Genomic DNA, 15,918 nt, shown 5'->3' with positions numbered 1-15,918 from the left:
CAAGGCTATGGTTTTTCCAGTGGTTATGTATGGATGTGAGAGTTGGACTGTGAAGAAGGCTGAGCACCGAAGAATTGATGCTTTTTAACTGTGGTGCTGGAGAAGACTCTTGAGAGTCCCTTAGACTGCATGGAGATCCAACCAGTCCTTTCTGAAGGAGATCAGCCCTGGGATTTCTTTGGAAGGACTGATGCTAAAGCTCAAACTCCAGTATTTTGGCCACCTCATGTGAAGAGTTGACTCATTGGAAAAGACTCTGATGCTGGGAGGGATTGGGGGCAGGAGGAGAAGGGGACGACAGAGGATGAGATGGCTGGATGGCATCACTGACTCGATGCACGTGAGTCTGAGTGAACTCTGGGAGTTGGTGATGGACAGGGAGGTCTGGTGTGCTGTGATTCATGGGGTCGCGAAGAGTCGGACACGACTGAGCGACTGAACTGAACTGAACTGATGCATGGGAATTAATACTTGACAATCATGTAAACAAGTACTGCTGCTGCTGCTAAGGAGCTTCAGTCCTGTCCAACTCTGTGTGACCCTATGGGCAGCAGTCCACCAGGCTCCTCTGTCCATGGGATTCTCCAGGCAAGAATACTGGAGTGGGTTGGTAAACAAGTACAATTTATCTTTAATTGAAAACATTCCTCAATTCCAGGATATTTAGGCCTGACAACCAGACTTGAAAACACAAGTGAAATTCAAAGGCATCTTTCACTAAGGTATTTACTTACCATGATTCAGTCTATTCATGCTCATTATTTATCTTCTTAAGTATAAAGTATAAGTGAAAGTCACTCAGTTGTGTCTGACTCTTTGTGACCCCATGGACTGTAGGCCACAGGTTCCTCTGTCTATAGAATTCTCCAGGCCAGAATAACAAAGTGTGTAGCCATTCCAGTCTCCAGGATATCTTCCCAAACCAGGGATCGAACCAAGGGCTCCCGCATTGCAGGCAGATTCTTTACCATCTGGACCACCAAGGAAGCCCTCTTAAGTATAAACCATACCTTAATTCTATGGGGTTCAACAGGAATCAAGTCAAGATTTATTCATCACATTTTACTTTGCAATACAGGGAATGATATCACCAAATCTTAACCAAAAGGCCTTAGACTTTTTTACCAAAGGATAATCATTGTACTTTCAATTTCAATAACTGAAGGAACAATATGACAACACATCAAAGTAGTAAGTGAATCCTAAACAGCAGTGCAAATGCAATGGAAAACTCACCAGAAGTTTCATCTACTCTCTCATCTACTATGTGGTCCTTCTGATGAACCCATTCACTATTGCACTTGAAGTAGATCTGGGTGGCAGGGCTGGCTTTACAATACAGGTTCACAGGCTTATTCTTCACAATATAAGCTTCTTCAGGCTCAATAAGGAAATGTGGCAGAGGTTCAGGTGGGTCAGATGGAAAGGTTTCTGGGAGTTCATGAAAAAAGTCATCATCTGGGAAAACGAGAAAATGAAAAATGTTTAGAACTTTGTAGCCATTTGCCTTTCACTTGCTATTTGTTCAAAATTAATAAAACTGTGGGCAATCATTAGTCATATCCATTTCACCTGCCTTCTTTAATCAAGGTATACAGAAGGCTTGCATGTACTTCGCATCACACCTAAACAATAAGATGTTTAGGAATCATTTTCTAGGAACTTGCAATCAGCTGTGTCTAGCTTGAGTCGAACGGTATAGGAACATCAGCCCTTCAACTGGGCATGTGCTAGTGTCCTCTGGATGACATTTTGACATCTAAGGGCTGAAAACTCCACCCTCAGATCCTGATAAGTGCCTTCATTTTTGAATAAACCAAGGCCTGAGCTGACTTACACCTGTGTAGAACAATTAACTGCACCTTTTTCCAGTCCCCTTTCCCTGAGCTCCCCACACTCCCCATGCCTTAGACAACCCTGCTTCTTTATTCTTTACTTCATAGATACCTCTAGATGGCGCTAGTGGGTGGTAAAGAACCCGCCTGCCAATGCAGGAGATGCTGGAGACAAAGGTTTGATCCTTGGGTCAGAAAGATCCCCTGGAGAAGGGCATGACAACCCACTCCAGTACTCTTGCCTGGGAAATCCCAAGGACAGAAGAGCCTGGTGGGCTACAGTCCATAGGGTCGCAAAGAGTTGGACACAACTGAAGCAACTTAGCACGCACGCATAAATACTCTGAACCCTTGCCTTCGGAGAGGTGGTTCTGAGACTTGCTCCTTGATACCCATACTTAGCTGCCCTTTTCCCTGAAAACCTAGGCAGCTCTGCATTTTGGCTTGCTGTATATTGGGCAAAACAAACCTGGCTTGATAACAATAATGATTCATAAATCATCTAATTAAGTAATTTGAGTGCCTGTTATTAAACAGGCAATATGTTAGGTCTAGTGACTAGTTGTTTAAGGATTTAGATGATTATTCTTATTTTTACACATGACAAAATACAATATCTAGGGTGATAATTATCTTGCCCTGAGAACACAAGTAATAACTTGCAGAACTGAGATCAAAACCGAGGTTTGTTTCCCTCACAAACTGTGATCTTCCCAACATAGCACTACCCCTCCCACTACACAGTGTTACCCTTGAGAGCTGACAAAACCAAGAGCAACTTCATCAGTAAAACTTATTTGAAAAGTATAAAGTGTGTGTGTGTGTGTGTGTATTCAATCGCTAAGTTGTACACCACTCCTTATGACCCCATAGTCTGTAGCCAAGCTCCTCTGTCCATGGGATTATCCAGGCAAGAATACTGGAGTGGGTTGACATTTCCTCCTTCAGGGGATCCTCCCGATCCAGGGATCAAACCCATGTCTCCTGTGATGGCAGGTAGATTCTTTTCCACTTGAGCCATCTGGCTGTTAGGTAAGCCTTGAATCCTATGCAAGGAGCTTAAAAGAAATACTAGAAATATGAGTTAAAGATCTTTAAGTTCAGATTGAAGTCTGTCATTATTTTCAAAAGATGCCACTTCATGATATATTCATTCACTTAACCAAAAATATTTATTGAATTATTAATTTATAGTTATTATTTATAAATTATTATCGACTCAGAATTATTCTCAACACTGGAAATATACATGATAACATCAAGTCAACCAATAGTGTTAATATGAATAGTTCTGCAGTAAAACCTAGAGTTTAGAAATGCTGTTTAGTCTTATTTGGAAACTGTATCTCAAATACCATAAGTTATATGATTAGTCACACTTATTCTCATTAGAATATTAATAATATTAGAGTATTAACATGAAGAACAAAAGCCTCATTTTTTTATACATTGAAATTTATCAAACATATTGCTCCTACCTTGCTGTTCCAATACCACTGAATAAACAAAACCCCAAGACCGTTACAGATACTTACACAATTTGAGGTATATTTTCCTTTAACTTGGTTTCTGCATGATTCCAAATAAAAAACAGAAACTAATAAAAGTGCCTTTAGAAACCCTATTATTATACTTCACAAAAGACAAAGGAATCTAATACACTACATTTCAGTTAGCCCTGATAATTTTCTTCTTATGAAGGATAGTGGAGAACAAAACTATTATTAACTTCCTACATTGACTAAGCACCGTAGGCTAATATGTAAGTTAAAACTCTGAGGCCAAAATTAAAAGTTTTTACAAGTTCTTTAAAAGTATGTATTGCCGTTGTTCAGTCGCTAGGTCATGTCCCACTCTTTACGACCCCATGAACTGCAGCATACCAGGCTTCCCTGTCCTTCACTATCTTCTTGCTACTGCTACTGCTAAGTCACTTCAGTCGTGTCTGACCCTGTGTGATCCCATAGACGGCAGCCCACCAGGCTCCCCCGTCCCTGGGATTCTCCAGGCAAGAACACTGGAGTGGGTTGCCATTTCCTTCTCCAATGCATGAAAGTGAAAAGTGAAAGTGAAGTTGCTCAGTTGTGTCCAACTCTTAGCGACCCCATGGACTACAGCCTACCAGGCTCCTCCGTCCATGGGATTTTCCAGGCAAGAGTACTGGAGTGGGGTACCATTGCCTTCTCCACACCATCTTCCTAGGTTTGCTCAAAAAAAAAAAGCGCATATATTCAGCAGCAAATATTGATTATGGTGTTGGTAGTTAAACACTGATTGCTAAGACATTATCGTGGAAGTCATTTCCTGGCTTATTCAGTTGTTTCCCTGGCTGAGGAGACAGCCATTGGTAAAGGGGACATTTGTCCACTAAGAAACTTGGCCTGGGACTTTTCCATCTGGGTCATGTGATCACAGTCAATTAGTAAGGACATCTAGTCTCTACTAATTTGTTCTGCAGTCAAAACTGGCTTTACCTGCATCATAGACAAAACTAGCTTTCAAAACCACTCAATTACAAACGACTGACCCTGCAATGGAAACAACGTTTTCCGTCTCTAACTTGTTTTCTCACTTTACTTCCTTAATATACTTTCTTCTAACAGGGCATCATTTCTGGTTTTTCAATTGTTGGACATCAAGGACCCAGACTGTCAGCTTACTACAGAATAACCTCATTTCCATCAACTTCAGCTAATGTAGTCAATGTGCAGGAACACTCAAGAGTGCCTAAATAAACAGTTCAGAAAGGCAAACGAACAGGGAACCGAGGTACTGACAGACCCATCAGCGCGAAGCTGATGTCTTGAAGGCCTTATTCCATTTTTTGTTGTTTTTCTCTTCTGAAGCAGTTACTGGTACATGTAATGATGGACCATGCCAATAATCAATAAAGTGCCACAAAATATAAGACTCAAATTCTGTAAAATGTTACTGTTGTTTTCAATTATTACTCACAAAGGCAGAGGGTAACTCAACTTTTTAACTATTTGTGTACATTTATACTATAACATGTATATGTATTCCATAACAATATATTTATTCAAGTAAGCAAAATGTAAAAAAGCCTTTTTTTCAGTCATTGTTCTAGAAGATGAGACTTGCTCCTTTAGAAGGAATGATGATTGTAAGATACCAGGTGATTATATACCACCTTACCTTATTCAGTAATGTAGCAAACGTAGTTACATGTTTACATCCTACAGAAAGATAAGCTAAGCTAAGCTAAGTCACTTCAGTCGTCTCCAACTCTGCGACCCCATAGATGGCAGCCGACCAGGCTCCCCCTTCCCTGGGATTCTCCAGGCAAAGACACTAGAGTGGGTTGCCATTCCTTCTCCAATGCATGAAAGTGAAAAGTGAAAGTGAAGTCGCTCAGTCGTGTCCGACCCTCAGTGACCCCATGGACTTCAGCCTTCCAGGATCCTCCGTCCATGGGATTTTCCAGGCAAGAGTACTGGAGTGGGGTGCCATTGCCTTCTCCCACAGAAAGATAGAAAAGGACTAAGAATTGATTACCCTGCCTAGCCAATACATATATCTCTTCATTCTTCACTTCATCTCTGACTTCAGTCAAGTTCAAATGTGGATAAAATGATATGAGCTGCTTTAGTCATTTCAAAAAAAATTCATTTGATTATTTTGTTGCAAACCACTGGGAACCTTAATGGACTAGTCCAAGAAAAAGTCACACATATGCTTTCAAGGCAAACAGGGCTCTGTTAAGTGCAGGGAAAAAACAGTAATGATTTGATGCATTTAGAAAATGTATGAACAAACTAATTTTGAATTTCCTAAATTTTGAATTTTAAAACATAGATGATCACTACAAGGAAAGAGAAATAATTCTATGAGTCTGAGGCTTCATAAATTATTAATTTTTCAAGGTGTCTGTTAAATAACAATATCTAACTTTTTAAGAAATTATTTCTATCATTTAAAATGTTTTCATCATAACTCCAGTGTTTCTTTAATACATCATTCTAGTCTATGTATGAACCCATTCTTAAATTTGATCTAGAGAGATGCCTTAACCAATCACAGCATATTAGTTTATTAATATTTCTTGTGCTACAGATACAGTGTATTTAAGTCCATGCCCTAGATTAATTCACATCAGGCAATATGGCACATCACTTCTGGTACTTAATTCGGGTGTAAGAATGACATTTATAAAGGTAATTTTCAAGACCCTGAGTCAGTAAGATATACATAGTGAAACAGATAATACAAAGTACAACTGTACTGATTATCAGTGGGCTTGCTGTTGAGAAACCCTTTCTTTGATCATTTACAACAGATGGCCTGGGTACCATGCCCAACTGTGGAAAATGGCCCAGAAAACAGCTCTCCCACCATTAGGTTAAGCATGCTAAGAGAAAACTTTCTTTGCTCTAGACAAAAAATGGCAAGTGTCAGCATTGATTTCCAGATATAGTGGTATTACATAAATTGCCTTTTAATGAAATTTTATCTTCTATTTTTACTAGAGTAATTAAAAAAAAATCAAGCAAGTCAATTCTCTTCAATCAAGATTTCTAAAGAAAAATGGCTGAGTATTTAAATATCCAGTATGCTTACATCTATATGCATTTAACAAGGAAAAAGTGATCATCTCCAAATACCATGTGCAATAAGGAAAAAAATATCATCTGCAAGTGTTCACCTACAAATACCTTTTCATGAACATTTAGCTCTTCACACTATAAATTTGCTTCTCACATATGGAGAAATCTGCTTTCCAATTTTGGCAACCAGAGTTATCCAACTATTCCCAATTTTCAAAGCCAGAAATATATAACAAATTCTTAACACTAGTATGAAAGTTTTTTGAAGACAGGGTCTACTGTTTGTGTTTTTATTTTCCATAAGTCTAGCATAGTATCAGGCACTTACAGAAGGTCAACAAAAGGCTCACACTAATGTGACTTTGAGCATTCTTAACAGATCCACAAGGTATTTTAGAGTTTCAGTTCAGTTCAGTTCAGTTCAGTTTCTCAGTCATGTCTGACTCTTTGCGACCCCATGAATCGCAGCACACCAGGCCTCCCTGTCCATCACCAACTCCCGGGGTTCACTCAAACCCATGTCCATCGAGTCGGTGATGCCATCCAGCCATCTCTTCCCCTGTCATCCCCTTTTCTTCCTGCCCTCAGTCCCTCCCAGCGTCTGGATCTTTTCCAATGAATCAACTCTTCGCATGAGGTGGCCAGAGTACTGGAATTTCAACTTTAGCATCAGTCCTTCCAAAGAACACCCAGGACTGATCTCCTTTAGAATGGACTGGTTGGATCTCCTTGCAGTCCAAGGGACTCTCAGGAGTCTTCTCTTTACAGTGCCTCAAATTCATTTACAAATATAAGGTGTCATAAAAATAGTAAAATCTACAGACTGGATTGGCTATCAAATTTGTGTGGCCCAGTGCAGAATGACAATTTGGGGATCCCTTGTATAAAAATGTATTAAGACTTCAGAGACGCTTACAGTAGGGTATTAAACAAAGCATAGGTGCTGTGTGAGAGCACAGGTCACAGACCATGAAGGTGGCCCTCTCTATAAACATCGTTTAGTTGAGTGTTTCACATCATGTGAAGTCTGAGAATTAAAATTAGATATACTTAGTGGATATCCACTTTAGAACTTATCTGGTATTTCCCAGCTTCTTATAGTGATCAGATTTTTTCTAGAAGAAAACATGGCTTTTCAGACTGAGAAACTCAGCTGCCGATCAATTCTCTAAGCAAGTGTGTCTGCAGTGGTGTTCAAGGGGAAGTGTGTGATTGTATCTGTTGCTGGCTTTCCCTTCGATGTACTTCAGTGCCCATCCAAAGGCCTGATCCAAAACAAATAAAATTCCTGCCACACCAAGGTTAACATTCTTAGGGCACTAGAGGTACGTGAGAATAATAAACAAGGTTTGAGATTCTACCTTGAACTGGTAGGCTGTTTACTGAGATCATTTCCTAGCATGCAATTCATTTTACTGCACAAATAAGCCAGTTTTTTGATAGTAGTATTAAGGTCATGCTGCAAAAGTTGAAGCTATAAAAGAACAATTTGATTTTTCTGCCAGCTAGAGCAGTGAGTGCATCCTCTTACCACTTTATTTCTTAATATAAATATCCAAAGCGCCTCCTGAAGTCTTCAGGGAGATAATGGGAACTCGATTTGTGAATAGCAACTTCAGACTGTGAAGCTATTTCTGACAACGCACTACAGTTATCCTGTCATTATATATAAAGGCACATTCCAGATGCTACTGTCCACATTACACTATTTGGACAAATTGACTTAATTAAATAGCTAAATAATTTTTCTACATGTAGTTCATTCAAATGAACAAAGAAAAATTTCCAAATTTGGTTTTATTCTGTTTGTTGAGTTCAGTATTAACTTAAAGATATACTGCCTTTTTGATTCAGATTTAACATTATTTTTCATTTTACCCTCCCTAACACATGATATAATTTTCCACTTTATACCATTATTCAACAATGATATTAACAGTTTCATTTCAATATCAGGTAAATCTCAGTATTCCTTTTCTGTTATCTCATATAGCCTTTTGTATTTTCATTTATATACAAGAAGAGAAAGCTTTGCACCATTATTATTTTTATAGACTTTCATTCCACCTAATTTTTGACAGGAAAATATTATGCTACGAACATCAATCTAGGAAGCTGTAGGTTTCTGGTTTTATTGCTATATATTAAGCTTTAATTTTCATGAACTTAATACACAAGTTTCTATATTTCTAAATCATAAGACTTAAGCTATTACTGCTTATATCATAAAATATAGGACTATTATCTCTTTGTCTGAGACCTGGAGCATAGTCTTTTGAAATGGAATTTACTTCCAAATGATTCAAGAGCAATTTAAAATGAATGACTGCAAAGCTAATTTATCTGCATTTGGCTGCCCATCCATCAGAGAAATAATTCATGATATATTACAACAAAAGGCAACTGGAATTAACTATTTGAATGAGACTTCAGCTTATTTTTAATATTTTGATTAAAATATCCTTTGAAAGACAAAGACTATGGCTTATATTACAAGTAACATATTAATGGATACATCATTTAAATTTAAGTAGTGGAATATATAATGCCTTAAGTGTATTGGACAATTTGAAAGTACTGCATGATTTCTAACTCTAAAAGAAAAAAACTTTTTTTCTATGTTTAAGGAAATAATTTCCAAATAATCCCCATACATTATTAATAGTGACATGAAGTCAGCATGCTATTTGACATGCACTTAGCTGTGAAAGAGAGGCACCTCCTTCTGCCCCCGTTTAAGCCTTTATTATTTCTGACTTTTGCTAACATAAAATCCTAAGTGTTTTCCTGCCTACAGTCTCTACTTTGCCATGTGTTCTATACACCATCTTAGAAAAGTTTGCTTCCTTCTTCAAATAATTTAATCAATGCAATGTAAAGCATGATGGTAAGTTTCTTTTTGCTTATCACATTAACTAAAATATACTGAATGATTGATGAGGTTTTGAGGAAATGTGTATTTGCACATACTGGCTATAGTGTAAATTGGTATCACAGTAGAGAGTATTTGAAAATACAAATAAAAACTAAATCTATGTATACACCCAAATAGGTTATCCCACTTCTTCAAATCCCTGTTTCAGACATAAGGGCATCAGAATATAAATGTATACAAAGATGTTCACTGCAGCATTGTTTATTTAAACAAATAAATGATACATTGCAACAAAATACAGCTGAAATTAACTATTTAAATGAGTCTGAGAACAACTTAACAACAAACTAAGGAATGATCAGATAATTATTAATGATATATCCATCCAGGAGAACACTATTTCATCAATAAAAATAAGGAGGCAAATTTGTATGTATTAAATTAAAAGGGTGTCCATTATTCACTAGGCAAATAAAACAAGATTTCAGCCAATCTGTATAGAGTGATGCAACTCTTGTTAAAGAAGACAGAAAAGAAGGAATGAAAGGAGAGAGGGCAGAAAGAGCAGTGTGTGTGTGTGTGTGTGTGTGTAGATGGCTGCATTAATAAATCACAAGAAAAAGTGTAAGGCAAAGCCTAGAAGCCAAAGCTCAAAAATATTAACAGTAAATACTTCTTGGGGAGAAGAATCAGAGAGCTTTAGGGGGAATTTTTTCCCTCTATTTGGAGTGGATTTTTCACATGCTAGATTACGGAGGATTTCTATTTTTTAATGTGTTTTTGAGTTTGTATTTAAATTAAGAAAAGGGGAAATTAGATAATTCCACGTGCAACCTACAGCTTCTGCCTAGAATAACCAGCATCGGTTTCTTCACTACATTAAACCTTCCCAAATCAATGCTACTGACTCCATAAAGCCTTACGTGATGTCTTCACTAACACCTGTGTTCAAAGATAACATTACTTATAGCTATACAGTATTTATTGCATTCTGACTAGTCATATCTCATTTTTCTCTTATAGTCTATTGTCCTAATTCATTCATCTGTGTGATCTCTGACTTTAAGATAGTTTACTATATTTCTCAAAATTTGCTCAAAAAATATTTGTGGGTTATCTTCTCTATACTAGGGCTGTCCTAGCTGCTATAGTCAAGCTGCATTTTATCTCTCAAAGAAATCTTTTTTTCTTATAAAATGAGATAGTGAAATAAAAGATACTAAGTTTACGATAATCTGAATTTATAATAAAAATTGGCCAATTAGTCTGGTTATATAAATAACATGTTTATAATTCATTAATACTGACTTTCACTTTAATGTGCTTATTAATTTTAGGATGTCAGAAAGGTTTGCTAACACAATTAGAAACTTAATGGGCTTCCCTGGTGGTTCAGATGGCAAAGAATCCTCCTGCAATGCAGGAGGCCCAAGTTTGATCCCTGGGTTGGGAATGGCTACCCACTCCAGTATTCTGGCCTGGAGAATTCCATGGGCAGAGAAGCCTGGCGGGCTATAGTCCCTGGGTTACAAAGAGTTGGACACGACAGAGCGACTAACACACAACACGTAAAGATTTATATAGTGAATTAAGAAAAAGTTCTACCCCTCCCCCCCAGGATAAGTTCTACTGCGTTCTTACTCTCCATTAATAGTTAAGAGTTATAAATCCTATTCTATTATTTTGAACTTCAGGAATCTAATGAATAAAGCAAGATCGCTCAGAAAAATATTATAGAAACTAAACAATTATCAATAGATAAATAAGACAACATAAATCTTAAGTTAATCCTTATATTTTAACTAAAATAATGACTTACAGTTTAAAAGAATCCAATAAAGATTTGAAAATTTAACATTATATTCATATAGCACATATTTATTTCATTCCTGTTAAACTCTTTAGTGACAGTCTATTTTACAAGTCAAGATGCCAAGAATACACTCCCCAATTATTCAATCAAACACTAGTCTAGGTGTTGCTGTGAAGATATTTTCTGGATGTGATTAAGCCCCAAATTAGCTTCCTTGAGTAAGAGAAATTATCCTAGATAAAAAGTGTGTTCTTGATTCCATCCATTGAGAGCCAAATAAGCAGCACTAAGACTTCACTAGCAACACCTAGGTTACTATTTGATTGAACAAGGGGACTGCAGCCTAGCCAGGCTGACACATAAAGCTGGCCATTACACTTCCCACACTTTATCACCATCTCATGTCATAACTCCTACTCATTCTTCAGGTATAAAACACCCCTTCTTTGGAAGGCCACCCTGCTTCAAATATTGGACATAACCCCCTGATATCACCTATCACCACCCATTGCTCTCTACTCTTCTTCTTGTTTATAGTTCTTCCTCACTAGAAGGCAAGTTCAAGGGTTAGGAAGAGTTTTTATCTTATTCATTTCCGCATTACTGACATGTAGTCCAGTGCCTGTCAAGAACTTCAGCTTTTTTTTTCCTTCTCATTTGAACTGTTCCTAAAGAAGTTCTATAAGACAGAAATATATAGGAATTACATGAGAAGAAATCCTTGCACAAAATATAACAGAAGTATACATATTTGAAAGGTGGTTCTTTAGTGTTTATAAGTACACATCCAGTTCCTGTATAAAAAAATATGTCTATCCTCTAAGCAACTATAAATATCATATATCATGAGGTGTGCATAGCTTTGGACTAAATACATCCCCTCACTAATCAAAGTTGAATTTATAACATTTTGTGAGTGGGAAATAACATGCTACATCTGATTATAGTCTCTCTGCAACTCCTTGGCCTCAGTTAACACTTGACTTCATTGCACCACTCCCTCCTCTCTGGGGGACTGTGCATTAGCCCTGGATTGCTTCCCACCCTACCTCTGTGACCTTTCTCTTCGTTCTTTCCTGCTTGAATACAGAGAGATACTTTCTAAGGTTCCCTCCTTTAGTCTCTCCCTTGGGCATCTCATCCACAACTCTGGCTACAATTATCAGATCATGTCACACATACAACCTTCTGCTCCACCCCCTCTGCTTCTTAAAACCCTTCAATGCCTTTGCATTGACTGAGAATGAAATCAGATTCTTTAACAAGGCTGACAAGGACCCGCCTGATCTGACTGCTGCCAGTCTCTATGTCTGCTTTCCAAGCCTCCTGTCCTTTCCTTGTCATGCTCGAGACAAGCAGACTGGTGTTTATATCTCTGAACAGTCCCACTTGAGGTCATCTGCACTTGCTCTTCCTTTCTCTAGGAAAGATCTTTTACTTCCTTCTTGCCACTTAGGATTCAGCTCAAAATGTGTCCTGGGCAAAGACGGATTCTTGACTACCCAATCTCTATTTGATTTTTTTTTGTTGTTGTTACCAAGTCCAAGCTTGAATTGCTTGCCGTACAACAGACCAATGAATCGAGAGATCAGTTGTTAGTACAAGAAATAGTGACTTTATTTGGAAAGAAGCCACCCAAGAAGATAGTGGACTTGTGTTCCAAACAACCATCTTGCCTGAGTTAGAATTCAGGTATGGGAGGCTAACACATAGCCTCTGGAAGGTAAATATTAATTACTTCCTTCCTGCAGTTGTCCACAGTTGGGCCTGGTCAGGATGTTTCCTGTGAGATAAACAAAGGTATTTTAGCTTAATGCTCCTTATCTGGAAGGATGAAGAGTTCCTGGAAATGGGCCATTATGTATAATTATGCTTATAGGCAACCTCCCTTTAGTGATGAACTTTTAATAGAATACAAATATTTTTCCTTGTTTCATTATCTCCTATCACAATCTCAAATTAGTTTACCAAGTTAGTTGCTTATTTTCTTTGCCCTTCCCACAGAACCCAAGCTTTATGAGATCAGAAGTTTCATTCTCTAACCTCAGCATCAACATTAAATTTAAGCTAAGTCGCTTCAGTCGTGTCCGACTCTTTGTGACCCCATGGACTGTAGCCAGCCAGGCTCCTCCGTCCACGGGATTCTCCAGGCAAGAATACTAGAGTGGGTTGCCATGCCCTTCTCCAGGGAACATTAAACTTACCTTCCCTCTAAAACTAACTTCTTCTTTTGACTCAACCCCTTATTTCTGACTGTAATAGCCTCAAGTGAAGAGCATGATGTCCCATTTCTCCATTGAGTTGAACTCATCTATATGGATAAATAAGAGAAAGTCACTCGGCAGTGTGCAACTTTTTGTGGCTTAATGGACTACACAGTCCATGGAATTTTCCAGGCCAGAATACTGGAGTGGGTAGCTGTTCCCTTCTCCAGGGGATCTTCCCAAACCAGGGATTAAACCCAGGTCTCCTGTATTGCAGGCAGATTCTTTACCAACTGAGCCATAACAGAAGCCCAAGAATATTGAAGTGGGTAGCCTATCCCTTCTCCAGTGGATCTTCCCGTCGCAAGAATCGAACTGGGGTCTCTGGCATTGGAGACATTCTTTACCAGCTGAGCTACCACGGAAGCCCCATCTACATGCATAGTGCATAAAATCAGCTCTAAATTTTCTCACTCACCATCAACCCTTATTCCCCTTTGCATCACCAGAACTCAAGTTGAGGTCCTACCATTTTCCTGAAATTACTACAAGACCCTTGTTACTGATTTGGCTTGCTCATGAACTTTTCTTTCTCAATACCTTCTATGCTAAGCATACTAAGTCACTTCAGTCATGTCTGACTCTGTGCAACCCCATAGACGGCAGCCCATCAGGATCCACTGTCCCTGGGATTCTCCAGGCAAGAACACTGGAGTGGGTTGCCATTTCCTTCTCCGATGCATGAAAGTGAAAAGTGAAAGTGAAGTCACTCAGTCGTGTCCAACTCTTAGCGACCTCATGGACCGTAGCCTTCCAGGCTCCTCTGTCCCTGGGATTTTCCAGGCAAGAGTACTGGAGTGGGGTGCCATTGCCTTCTCTGAATACCTTCTATTCCACATCATTATATTAGCATTTCTAAACAGAATATGAAATCATAACAGATTTTGCTGGAAACTTTCATTATTCAGCAAAACATGACCCCCAATAAGCTGAATTTACCTCATATTACCACCTTTCAGCTTAGTTAGGGAAAACATGGTGTGTGATGCTTGTGGTTACAGAGAAGTAATTTGTTGCATAATTCAATACCCACATAAAATTTGAGAGCTGGCCTATTTTCCAGAAGAGGAAATGGAGGCCCAACTACTTTGAGGGACTTGCCTGAGATTGCACAGCTATTAAATGCAAGAAACGACCTCCCAGGCTAATATTGAAATTTCATGGCTCTGATACATATTTTTTGATTATGTAAACTCCATGGCACTGCTTCAATCCCCTCTTCTAATTAAGTTTACTTGCTGTCTTCTTATTTTTGAGTTACTTCATGCCTATGACTTATTAATGCTGTTATTTTATTTTTTCTTAATTACAAAGTTACAATACTTAACAGATTTTAGTTGACAAAATTCTATAATAAACAAATAACAAAACGGGAAAGTCACTCCTAAGCTCCATCCCACTCCCTGGACCTACCTACTATTGACACTAGTGTGTTTTATTCAGAATATTTCTCTGTGCATTTACTTTGGCAGGTGTGTGTGTGTGTGTGTGTAAATGTATGTGGATACATGCCAGCATGCTCAGTTGCTTCTGTCACGTCCAACTCTTTGTGAACATATGGACTGTAGCCCGCCAGGCCCCTCTGTCCATGGGACAAGAATACTGGAGTAGGTTGCCATGCCCTCCATCAGGGGATCTTCCTGACTCAGGGATTGAATCTGTGTCTCCTGTGTCTCCTGTATTACAGGCAGATTCTTTACCCACTGAGCCATCTGGGAAGACTCATATGGATGCATATATGGCATTAAAAATACAAGTGGGATCATGCAGTACATGTTGCCTACTAAGTTTAGTATAACCTGACAGCCAATGTAAAAAAAAAGAAAAAAAAATGCAATTTAAGGCTTTGGTGGTATTTGCATGACACTAAACTTTCTGCAGATGTTGTACAACAAAAACAAACAAGCATCACAATCTTTGTTAATGTCATTATTATCTTCAGCTTTGATATTTGAATTCTAGATCTGTATCTGTCTTTTTCAAAATCATAGTTTACACGTGGCATGTGATTCAAAGTCATATTTCATAAATTCTGCTTACTAAGTGAGGGTACTGATCATACACCAATATATCCACTTTTTATCTTTTTTGATGGAGCAAGTGACATTCTTTCAAAATTTACTGCTTAAAATATAATATATCCATTATACCAAAGAAGATGGTAAGGGTAGGAATCACCTCCAGCAAGATAAAGTGTTGGTTAATTTTTCTCATTTCACCTCTCCTGCCACTGGAAATCAAAACACTTGACACTAGGTCACAAAATTATTAAACCTTAAAGGAGCAACACTTCCTTCGCCATGTGAGACCTCACTTCTCCTTGACACTTTACTCCTGAAATCCCTTTAGGCTCCTGGCCTTTTCTCCCTGCCTTTAACTCCCGTAACTAATTAAATTTGGACAAGTCTTTGGTGAAAATAGTTTTCCTTCAAAGTTATTCATTCAAAGTTCCCCTTAAGGCATTCTTTGTCACTTTAGCCCAGCCTGATATCTTTACACAAAGTTGAAAGAGGTGAGCTATTTTTATAAAATAAGAAATCTTTCAAAACCTAAATATAACTTGATG

At 38.2% G+C, this 15,918-nt stretch overlaps 1 protein-coding gene across 2 annotated transcripts in view; it reads right to left on the bottom strand.

Moving 5' to 3' along the window:
• The window catches only part of UNC5C (unc-5 netrin receptor C), a 425,239-nt gene that overhangs the window by 189,894 nt on the left and 219,427 nt on the right, over positions 1 to 15,918 (bottom strand). For both annotated transcript variants that reach the window (XM_005207736.3, XM_002688134.5), the window contains exon 2: positions 1,237 to 1,458. In XM_005207736.3, the coding sequence (XP_005207793.1) occupies positions 1,237 to 1,458 (222 nt within the window). The remainder of the gene's footprint in view (positions 1 to 1,236; positions 1,459 to 15,918) is intronic.

Source organism: Bos taurus, chromosome 6 (assembly GCF_002263795.3).
Source record: "Bos taurus isolate L1 Dominette 01449 registration number 42190680 breed Hereford chromosome 6, ARS-UCD2.0, whole genome shotgun sequence".
Lineage (NCBI taxonomy): Eukaryota > Metazoa > Chordata > Mammalia > Artiodactyla > Bovidae > Bos > Bos taurus.
The sequence above is the reverse complement of the archived record's forward strand: the minus strand, read 5'-3'. Positions and strand labels throughout refer to the sequence as shown.